Genomic DNA, 12,054 nt, shown 5'->3' with positions numbered 1-12,054 from the left:
GAGATAAGCCACTAACATAGAGGCAACTGTTGCGTTCCTAATCAACAGCATAAATCAGGTATTTATCACTTTCATCGAATCCCCCCATTGTACATTTATAAGATTATTTTTGTGTCTATCGTAAGAAGCTCAAACACTTTGCTAACTTGGAAATGCACAGACCTTGTGCTCTTATGTATTCTGAGTGTGCAGGAACCCAGTATTAACATATCAAACTTTTGCCAGGCTGCAAAAGGTGCCGGAGTGCCTGTTATCGTGGACGCTGGTGGAATGGATGCCCCTATGCCTGAAGACCTACTCAATCTAGTGGATATTTTCAATCCAAATAAAACAGAGCTAGCGCGTTTGACTGGGATGCCTACTGAGATGTTTGAACAGATCAGCCAGGCTGCAGGAGAATGCCATAAAATGGTGACATATCTAAATTGGATTGCTTTTATAACGTTCACAATATTTCCGCCTTGTTCTGCTTTACCTTATAGTTTAACTGACTTCTACATTGCTTTGGGTTAACCATGATTGTGTGTTTGGATTTAATTGTTTGACGCAGTTCCATCAATGATATTGCATAGTGATGTTATATGGTAATAAATCTATAAGGAACATGGTCCTCCTTTTGTTAACCTTATATGCATATTTTGATGTACATGCAGTTAGACTGGTACCATATCTCCTTTCTTTTTAGTTCTTGTTGTATGCATGTTTGCAAGGGTGTCAATTGTAGTCTGGATGAATGAAATTGCAAGGTTAGGCTGTGAACATATATAGGGATCTCTTGTGAATCTTTATTTGATATCTTTAGTTATTTCCTGCAATAATGCTCCCAGTGATAATAAACAATCATGATTCAGTAAGATCCACTAATCTTTTAGGTTGTCCAATTGGTGCTTCAAGTGGCCCTAGAGCTTTGATGTATACTCCTGCTTTGCTTAGTATTGCCATTATATAGGCTTCTTCCATATCAAATGGGCAGGCTATAGTAAGACTGCCAGATCTTCGTATCCAAATTTGGAACTCAGAATGTATGTGATTCATGACTAGAGATTGTCCAGTCTGATCTGCTGTGTAAATAGAATGATCCGCATCTGATGTGCATGCAATCAGATATATGGTAAAAAGTGTCGCTCAAAGGTTGCCGCTTGTGCTCTCGTGACCTGCTGTTGTCATTAACTACCTAGTTTCATGGGTATTAGTCTTTCCACTTTGATATGCCATTCGTAGATTTGGTTATTCAACCAAATGCTTTCCTGTTTATTGTTTTAGTGTAACTGGTTTCAATCAATTCTCTTCATGACTCCATAGGTGTACCCCCCTTTTCTTTTGCTTTAATCATTCTGTCACGATCATAAGTTTTTATAGGATTATGTTCACATGCAGAACCCGTGATTGCTTTAAGAAAATTAAGACATCCCTTCATCTTTTCCTTGTGCAGGGTGTCAAACAAGTATTAGTTAAACTTGGATCACAAGGATCTGCTTTGTTTGCTGAGGGAGAGCAGCCAATCAGACAGACGATAATCCTGCCACATAAGTTATTGATACCACCGGTGCTGGTGACACTTTCACCTCAGCTTTTGCTGTACTCAAAGAAAGATTTAGTTGCCTCTTTTTTTCCTTCCAGATTTTTATGTACCTTTATGAAATAAATGGCTTTGTCTGTATAACCTTCAGTTTTATATGCCACACCAATGCGTGTGATCTGCCGGCGCACGCGATGGCGCGCGTGATGCACTAGTATATCATCATAGTACCCAGCATCCGCGAGACGAGAGCTCTTCATCTACTGTGTGGTTACTGTTCACGAATCGAGCGCCTCCACGTGCCTCGTGCGTGTGTCCGCGTCCTTTTGCTCTCTTCCGGTTCATTCAATGCCGCCGTCTAGGGCCTCTGGCCAAAAAAAAGAGAAAAAGAAAAGCAACCTCGCAGTGCCTCGATGCCTCCGCTTCATCCTCTTTCCCTCCTCCAACTCCCATGAAAAGAAAAACGCCTCGCCGCCGAGAAAATGGAAATTTTGCCACTGCAGGGAGTGAGTTTCGCTAAAATGCTCTTAAGTTTGTGGGCTTCGATAGAATGCCCTTATGAAAACTGCGTTTCACGCTATTTTGTCATTTTATGTTTTTTCCAACTTTGTAAATTTCTAACCCCGTCTTTCTGACAAAACGTGACCATTTTACCCCTGTCTCCTTCTACGTTATCCGCTCTACTTCTCACGGTCACGGCAAGTTCTCCGTCTTGACCGGTGTTCGGGCGGGAGCCCAACGCCGGCCGCCGTCGCCCGTCAGAAATTTACGCACACCAACGGAGGGGCTGCTCTCCAACCTGTTGTTGAATGAACGCAAGCACAGGAACCAAGAAGGCCACGCACGGCCAGGAGCCCAGGTGCAAGCACGCACGGTGCTGATGCACTCGGTGCTGGGCTCCGGCTTGGTGAGCAGCGCACCAACTCACCAAGGGCGAGCATGCTGCTGTGTTGGTTTGCTCGGGGCCGAAACACAGGAGACTGACGAACGCAAAGAAGCCACCGGTCGGCACTCTGCTTGACGCGGCTGCAGGGGCACGACGGAGGGGCGCTCAAAGCAGCTACAGAGGCTTCGGCGGGGCACTGCTAGGCGCTGAGCTTGACTGCATCGGTGACCAACGAAGCCCACACCGATGCGGCCATCTGGAGCTCGAATGCAAGAAGAGAACGAACACGAGCGCACGAACAGAGAAGAGGCGAGCACAAAAATCGACGAAACCGGTCGAAATCAAAACGAATCGCTCCCAAACATTGCATAGACCATCACAAGGGAGTTGGTGAGCATACTGTAAGAGATCATCGTCCAATTTCAGCTTAAACTCTAGGAAATGCAAGATTTGGGGCAAGAACAGGGGTTTTCACCCTAAACCAAAAATTGGATCGATCTACGAGCTCCTACCAAATTAGTTGAATCACTTGGGGGATTGATCAGCACATATCCTTGCTCGAATCGACTCAAAAAGAACGAACAAAAATGCCCTTAAATCGACCAATTGAAGGACAAACAAGAGAGAAGAAAAACACAGAAAACACAAGAACGCAGAGCTGTGAAAATAAAATCACAAATCTCTTGAATCCTGGCGCGGACATCGGGGTCGCGGCCGATGGGAGCGCGGCTCGCCGGGGTGCAGACCACCAGGGGGCGCGGATGCCGGGGACATGAGATAGGGCGCGTTCGTCGGGGCAGAGATGGGGTGCGGCCACCGGAGCGTGTTCCCACCGGGCGTAGCCCGCCAGAGGCCCGGCCGCTGGGGCGCGCCGCCAGCTGGGGACACCGGTCGAGACGGAGAGAGAACGGGAGAGAGGAAGAGGGAGGGAGGGGAAGAGAAGTGACAAGGGGAGAGAGAGAGGAGGAGATATTTTTACCAGTGTACTGTAGATGACGGGTGAACGAGCTCAGGGGCAAGATGGTCAGTCCAGGCTAAAATTTTGGGTGAAAAATATTAAAAGTGGACTTAAATTTCAAAATGACATTATAACGTGTTTGACTCGTTTTATAAAGGCATTTTAGTGAAACCCACAGACTTTGCATTTGGGCGAAACCCACCTTCCATGATGGCAAATTTACAATTTTCTCCTCGCCGCCTCCGCCTCCATCTCCCCATCGGCCGTCGTGCCCCCGGATGTCGCGCCCAGCTGCCTCGCCGTTGGCTTCCTTCCTCAGATCCACTTCACCTCCTCCCGTTCCCCAGCTGGGTGCCTGGCGGGCTTCTTGGAAGAAGGACGGAGCGGCTGAGCAAGGCAGAGGTGATGGCCGGTGGCGGCGGCACCTTGCCGGGGTTCTTGGGGAGGAAGAACCGGTAAGCACACGTGGACGGCGTGCTCCCGCAGGAGCCGTAGGACGGCGGTGGCGTCCGTGTTCGCGGCAGAGGCGGCAGCTGCCGGAGATACGTCTTTGCCTGCTCTGTCTTCACGTCCCTCAACCATGTCATGCTCGGCTACGGTGAGTAGATCTCCACTGAAAGTCTCGAATGGCGTTTCGTTCTTGATGCAGATTTGGTCTTACTCATTCAGCTACAAATGACTGTAGCTTTTGCTTTCTTCTGTGGTTTGTTTAAGCAAGCAAATAAAATATACAATGGTCTAATCTTAGATAAAAAAAACCTATGCTATCTTGCATAATAAAAGTCATTTAAAATATTTTTCGTAATCAATCTGTTAATGCCAATCTTGACCGTACTGAAACTACTCTGCAAATACTCTGGCAGAAATGTTTTCAAGTCTAGCATATGTAATGGGATGATGTCAAACTGTTCTGCAAATTCAGTTGGTGTCTCATTTACTAGGATACTCTTCCTCGTACTGATGGAACTGCTGAAATAAACTACAGAATGTATATCTTTGTGTCTTTGATATATTTTCACTGACATTGTTCTGTTCATGTCATCATGTGTTGGTGTGTCCAGATGTGGGTGTGATGAGCTGCTGCATCATCTTCATCCAGAAGGACCTCCATATCACGAAGGTGCAGCAAGAAGTGCCCTTCCCTCTATTAGATTTCAGGCCTCGCAACATTTGCAGATTTGGACATCTTTTAACTTTTATCGTCTGATATTTCAATTGCAGCTTTACAAAGCTGCTCCTTCTATAATTTACATGCATGTACCTTCTATAGAGTAAGTTATGTAGACAAGGTTTCTCTATCATTCTTATATGTCTCTCCAAATGGAATTTGTTTGATGCTTCACAGGTGCTACCTTGCGGTGCCATCATGGCAAGATTTACCACGGCTTGCAGCTTTAAAGACGGTATGTTGTTAGCCTGCAATTTTTTTCATTTCCTCTTTCATGCATTTTGTTTGATTGACAGGGGAATTGAATTATCATATGAATTGCCTGCCTGCATCACCTTCATAATAAAAGGTCAGGTCTTCATCTCTGTAGGTGCACTCTTTGATTAGGTGTCTCCTCTATTCAAATAATATATATGTATTTTGAGTAAATATTATGGTCAACTTTCGTGGCTGCTGTATGGTGTTTAGGCTAACTATTGGTAACCTAAAACTCAAACCATTACAATGGCATCTTCGAGAAAAAACTATTGTCGTGGCTCAAAAGGTCACACCATACAGGAAAGGCTATGTGTATATATATTTAAGTGCAATCTTATTTGAGACAACAATAAGCATTTACCAATTCGCAATTAGTCCACTCTATGTACAGAGTAGTGTACTTGAAAAGAATAAGGTCAAACAGTTAGCACAGTTCTGATTTATTTATTTCAGTCCACTGTTCTTACTATGAATCTTAACCTAACTATGAATATGTTCTAGTTTAATGAAATAAAATAGCACAAACATACACATGATATGCTTTGAATTACCTCACCATCTTAGGTGCATTGTTATCATCACCTATATGTCCAATCATTAAAGTGGTCTTCACAGCTTCATCAGTGGAACCAAAGGCATACCATTGTAATTATTGCTACTGACATCCTAGGTGGCCTTAAAGAGTTGGCAATTTCCATTTTGCCCTCTAATTTTGGTTCATCGCCATGTTCTCTTACTAATAGCTACCTAATTGCCCATGTAAATGGGACCATAGTTTTACATAATGTTTCTTAGAATAATCTTATAGTGATTCTATAAATGATAGGATGGTATATTTGCATTACTTACACATTTTTAGGTTAGGTTGATTTAAATGATTGATGAACTACGACTACACACAGATAATGTGACATTATTGAGTTAACCTTGCATGACCCCATGATTAATCTTTCCCATCAATAGGATCTGGGGATGCAATGAGCGGCCTAAAATCAGGCTCCAAATTTTATTTGTTGCATATATATTAGCAAAAGTTGCTCATCATTATATGCAACACATTACTATGCCTTGCTTCGTGCAACCAACTAATTTGTATTACTAATGCAGGATGCAACAAGCATTATGTTACTGCATAATCACATAAATGGAAGATCAGGAGATGGGTTGTTAGGTTCTCTGGTCTACCAAAAATTCTCAGAGTGGACCTTATCCTTCTTCATGGGGAGCTAACTATTCTTTCCCGATCCTCTTTGGTTCAATGTAATTTCTGCTGTCTACATTATTTTTATTACAGGGAAACTCCATGCAAGGTCAGAGTTTAAAAAGAACTGGATAATTATAAAATTTGCTGGTTCCTCAAAAAAATTATAAAAGTTGCTGACCTAATCCCACATCCAAACTTGGCCCCAAATAAAAGTTGCTGGTTCCTCAAAAAAATTATAAAAGTTGCTGACCTAATCCCACATCCAAACTTGGCCCCAAATAACCTTCTGGTCCTGCTAAATAGCAAGGATGAGCGCTTGTGATAGGCTACAATACTTACCTGAATTGATCTCGATCTAGGTTTCAGCTTAACAATAATCATCCAGTTCCTGAATGTCCATTTATCCATTGCAGGGGCAAACGAGGACTGATGCTGCCAAGTTAAAGTTTCATAAAGCCGTTGTCATTGATTATTGCTGCCAAGTTAGGTTTCATAGGCGTACCATCATCAAATTTTAGCGTTTTGCCTCCGTTTGTCCCATGTAATACTCAGCCTTGCATAGTTGCAGGCATTATCTGCGCCAAACAATGTGCTACCATATGTGGTAAATGTACACTAATGTGACAGTTACTATCACAGAATAGCATTACATGTTCAACAGAGATTCAACCAATAGCTGTCACATAAATATCATGTTTTTTACTCAGCTACTTATGGTGATTCTGATACCTGCAGCCTCTATATGGTTGTTTTTTATGAGCTTATGCCATCTTCGGTTTTTGTGATTATTTTTAACCTTTGTCGGTGGAGGCAGCTGCTCGGTAACATTGGAAGCCATTTGGTTGATCTGACAGAGAACAAATTGTATACTAAAATGATCAGTGCAGACTAATTAGCTAAAACATCGGCTCCTACAGACTAACACTCAATTGGGCGCGGCGAAGTGCGCCTGTCGTCCTAGTAATTACAACATTGTAGAGATACCTTGTTCCTGGACAGTGTCACAATGAGCTATTACAATTGATCATTTGAGCTTGCATTTTTTTTCTTCCAAAATGGCAACAGTCGTTGATAGCTAACATGAACAAACAATAGAGGATTATAGTTTAGGGACCCTATAAATTAGGGTGCATAAGTCACAAGTTACAACCCATGTACCAAGGGCACGATAAGAATAATAGATTAAGTTACGAGAGAACGCAGAAATAAGTACTGCATGAGTCCATCCAAGAGGAGTCACGCCTTTGGTTCCCCAGCCGCTCTTCACCGGAGCTCCCATTTCCAGCCTCCAGGAAGCATGCGGCCCACACAAAACCAAATCAGACGCTCTCTCTCCAGTTTGGAGAGGGGCTACCTGGGCCATAATACCAGGTTATCCACTACTATACCAGCTTATCTTCTTCACACACTTCTTCACGCGGCATCAAACTTGCACAGAACAATGTGGGCCTCCGAATGACTGTATTCTAAGCCCAATTGACCACCTCCCGGGCCAGTAATACGCGGGCCCGGCAGGCGCCCTCTACGCGAAATTGAGCCGGGAAGTGTAGGTGGCCTTGGGGGCCCAGTTCTTGGGGATGACGTCCTGGGCCGTAAGGGTCTGCTTGCCGGACAGGGTCGTCAGCCGCACGGAGAAGGGCCCCACAAGCGGGCCCGGGGTGAGGCTCCACGTGGCCCCCCAGACGTGCTGCATGTCTCGCCACTGCGCCGAGTTGGCCTGCATCCACATCGAAGTGCAGCTTCAGTCACTCCAAATAACACCGAAGACAAAAAAAAAATGGTATATAATAATAGCTGGAATAATTAACAAGCACACAGAGTTTGAGAGCGCTGGTACAGGCAGTGGGGATAACATTGTGAGACCAGAAGGACAGGTTCATGTTAACATACTAGCATTATCGTACAAGCAGAAGCACACTGTAGGGAAAAAGGAAGAGATTATTGTTAACTCCTGACAAAAATGAACAGGGACATGCATGTGTAGCTGGCAACTCAGATCAGCCGTGGTGTTGTTTTGTGTGACTGAGAGAGGACATACATGCATGTGATTCTAGAACCCTAGATGACACATTCCCACCAGAAATGGCCAATGGACGCGACGGGACACCAAAAGGGTAGCAGACAAACCATCGTCCATCTGCCTGTTCGTTTGGCTGTGGCTTGTCGTAAACGATCGTAAATTTCTAGTCGGAACAGTATTTTTCTCTCATACAAACCAACCAACAATATTTCTTCACGAACCAGCAATGATACGAACCAACCAGCCGAACCGGCTGCATGTCCCTAGCCGCCGCATACGAAAAAGCAAGCCAGATCCCACTCACATGCTGGCATGCTGCAGCACTAGCACTGCCCCCACAAACACCCGCATGTCCGTCCCTATGGAAAGAAACGCCAACACCTTCCCACATATCACTGAGGAAAATGCCCTTGTTGCACTGCACGTCTGCACCGCAATGATCGTATACTTCACGTACGCACGCATCCATGGTGCCGTGGTCGAGTGGAGCCGTATGTATTATGGATGTGGTGTGAACTGCGAAGAAAGGCAAGCTTTTGCATCGATGTGTTAGTGTTATTTACCTGTTTGAGCTGCATGGATCCGATGTCGCCGTCGCCGTCCTCGAACTCCACCAGGAGGGAGAGCCAGAAGCTAGTGGAGCCCTCGTTCACGTGGAAGGCGATGTTCTTGCCCCCGTACCTGCACGCCGTCCTGCATGCATGCATACAAAAACACCGGCGGTAAATTTTATTAACCCCATCCGTCGTCGCTACTAGCTGAGGATTCACCCGCGGCAGGTTACTCCATGCGCACGCCACAGCCAACACTCAGCACACGTACGGTGGCCGTTGCGGCTTGTTTGCATTCCATCGCACGCCATAAGCGAGTACGGAGAGCGTGAACTCTGTGTCACATTGATTTCTGCCTGGCCATGGCGTGCCCACTGTGTTCTTTGAATGAATTCAGTGAAGGGGCCGGGGGGAATGCATGGCACGGCCAATTGGCCATGGCACGTTCCAAGATCCAACTACGTACTGCATACCCGGCCCCATGGTGGTCCTCATCTGACAGCGTCACATTTTTTTTTAACCTTCTGTCTACTGGCTCTCCCTGGTACCACACACTGCCGGCCGGCCAGGAGGAATGCAGTGCTGTAGAATCATTTTCGTTTTGACAGAGCTCAAGTGTCCGCATTTTTCTAGTAACGTCAGGAGCAAGGCATGCAGTTCGCCCGCCCGATAGGGTTGACCAACAACCGTCAACCGTCCCCTTCGCGTGCTTCTTTACCCTTTGCAGCACTCATCTCTGCCGTACTACATAGTGCAGTAGCCTTGATGACCAGTAAACATAGATCTGTGCATGCATGCATGTACCTGCGGAAGACGACGTTGATCTCGCCCCGGTTGCGCAGCTGGCCGCCGGCGCCGGCCACGGCGAGGCGGCCGAACGCGGCGCCGCTGAGGTCGAAGTGCGTGCGGCCGCCGGAGCAGACCCCGCCGGGGCACTCGTCGGTGACGATGACCGTGACGGCGCGGCGCGAGCAGATGCCGTGGTCCAGGCACCGGACCTTGTAGCAGGCGCCGCAGCCCTCGCCGGACTTGAACAGCACGGGGCTCACGGCGCCCACGCGCGCCATCATCGGCACCACGTCCACCAGCGTCCCGTACCCGCACGCGCCGCCTGCAGGTGGTTAATTCTTGTTATTGAACACGGTGATATAGGGATTAGAGAGACAAATACGGAGTGGTACTGTAATTAGGCCCCGTTTGGCAGGACTTCTCCACCGGCTTCAGGAGTTGTTTGGAGCCGTTTTCTATCAAACGGGGTAAAGTAAAATAGCTTCACTTATGAAGCCCCTGAAAACATGCTCTCACAGTTATTTGGGGTAGGATGGAACAAAAAAAAGTGGCTTCTCCTGGCTCCTCCTCCAGGCCTTTAAAAACATGCTCTCACAGGGAAGCCATTTTGCCAAACGATTTACCAAAACCGCTTCAGCTCCACCGGTGAAACCATTCGTGGAGCTAAAGCAAAAATAAAAAAAATGGCTTCACTGCCAAACGGGGCCTTACTATTGACAGTTCTTCGTATATAATAAGCTACAAAAAGGTGAAACCAGCGCGGCATGCACGTGGACAAAAGGTCCTAGTTACTGAGTGGGCAACAGGTAGAATATTTGTAGGGACGCAGAGAAATGCAACTAGTAGCTCTCAAGTATGGACACAGCAGCAGTTCCGTTGAGAAATGATCGAAAATTGGACCGTTCCCACACTGGTTCACATGGTCAGGGTAAAAAAACAAAAATACTGATGCAACCTGGCCTCGTTCTAATAAAAAAAACTATAGCTGTAATAATTGACTTGCAAGTGAATCCATTTGACCATTGTACGTAACACAAGTATTTGACGTGCAGGTGAATTCACCTCTATATATACATGCCTGTCAGCCCATTTTGTACGTGTCAGGCGGAAAATACGTACGTCGGAGCTGAGTGTCGGTGGATTAAACCCGACGCGATACGGTTGTTGGTTCCTAGTAAAAGCGGCGAGTTAAGGACCCGACACAGTGGAGCACGACCATGGCTATTTGCTACAGGCTCCATTGCCGGCCACCATCGTACGCACGAATCTTAAAGGCTCTCTCCGCTTGACAATATATTGTCTTTAATCTGCGTGGCAAGCCACGGTCTTTGCTCTATCGGACTTCAAGGGATACGCCGGCCGATGTAACGCCAAAATGTGGCAATGGGAAGAAGTATTTACTTGGAAGAAAAAGAAAAATCGAAAGCATAAGTGTCATGCTTACTGCTCGGATTTACAGTAAAAAAAAGGATCACAAGTTTGGGTGCAGTGAATTGAAGGTGCAAGTGCAATGCATTCGCCATTGTTAATTCTTTGGAGAGAGAGTGTCATCATATACTCTCTTCTACCCAGGACGAAGGATGTGGGAATTGAGCATAGAGCCATGGATGGAGGTATATATTACCGTCGCTGCCGTCGCCCTCGGCGCTGCCGTACCAGGTGGCGGTGGCCGGGTGCCACTCGGGGTCGACCACCCTGTGCGCCGCCCCCGAAGCCTCGCCGGAGCCGAAGAGGCACGCGGCGCACACGAGCGACGACGCGAGGAGCACCGCGCGGATGGAGAAGCCGCAGCAGGCGGCAGAGGAGCTCGAGGAGGCGCCGGCCATGGCGCGCGCGCACGTACGTGAAGAGCAGAGAAACGGCGGCGGCGGCACAGCCAGGCAGCGAACGCCTACCGACACCCCTGCTGTCCTGTGCAGAAATGCCCGACCTCGCTCGAGTGGTGGACTGGTGGTGGTACTTCCTCCTCTCTCTGGGATCGCTTTTAAGGCTTCGAGAAGCCCAGTCCCCGATGTGCTGAGTGCTCAGAGCTGCCCCCCTGCACAAATGGCGGGGAAGGGACAATGGGAATGCACGAGTAGGGTGGTGGCTGCCTGGACTTCTAATGTGGACAAGGGCAAGGGCCGTAGAGAAAAACAGCAGCGTTTTAGCTTTTCTGCATGGCTAGCTGTTGGATACGAGCACATCCCAGTCCCAGTGCCATCCGTTTTCTGTTTTTGCTATGATGGAGATTGGAGAGCTCTTGGCCTTTTGCCACGTGATGAGGGTTGGCCTTGCTTGTTGCCTTGTTGGTGCACACATTATGGTTTCCATAGGTAAAGATTTTCACTAAAGATAAACTACTCATTACTTTTGAAAAAGTATTCAAGTAGTATTCTACTACTTCTTCGATCAAAAACATACTATCAATCCAACATGACCAAAAAAACATAGATTTCACCATTATTGTTTTTTTCTCTGCGAAACACATTACGAGTTGCACGCTCTCTCACACATGGCACACTCACTCTAAAAATGTACATAGGCACACGCTACACATATGTGTGGATAAATACTACATGTGTACCATATACAAAGCTATTAGTAGTAGTTTTTTTTTCTTTTTGGGCCCTACATGTAATAATCCAAGATTTTCTGCACAAAGAGGGATACGAGTCCTGATGCCGATTGATGAGGAGGACCCTCGATCAACTGCCGTGCA

At 46.7% G+C, this 12,054-nt stretch overlaps 1 protein-coding gene across 1 annotated transcript; it reads right to left on the bottom strand.

Moving 5' to 3' along the window:
- Positions 1 to 7,035: 7,035 nt before the first annotated feature.
- Positions 7,036 to 11,431, bottom strand: LOC136463917 (expansin-B16-like). The gene is made up of 4 exons (XM_066462887.1): positions 10,978 to 11,431; positions 9,369 to 9,675; positions 8,577 to 8,706; positions 7,036 to 7,710 (listed from the first exon to the last, which is right to left on the bottom strand). The coding sequence occupies exons 1-4, from the start codon at positions 11,177 to 11,179 to the stop codon at positions 7,516 to 7,518; spliced, it is 834 nt and encodes a 277-aa protein (XP_066318984.1). The 5' UTR covers positions 11,180 to 11,431; the 3' UTR covers positions 7,036 to 7,515.
- Between the last annotated feature and the right edge of the window lie 623 nt (positions 11,432 to 12,054).

The sequence above is a fragment of the Miscanthus floridulus genome, chromosome 7 (genome assembly GCF_019320115.1).
Source record: "Miscanthus floridulus cultivar M001 chromosome 7, ASM1932011v1, whole genome shotgun sequence".
Classification (NCBI taxonomy): domain Eukaryota; kingdom Viridiplantae; phylum Streptophyta; class Magnoliopsida; order Poales; family Poaceae; genus Miscanthus; species Miscanthus floridulus.
This window is presented reverse-complemented; position numbering and strand designations above follow the sequence as displayed.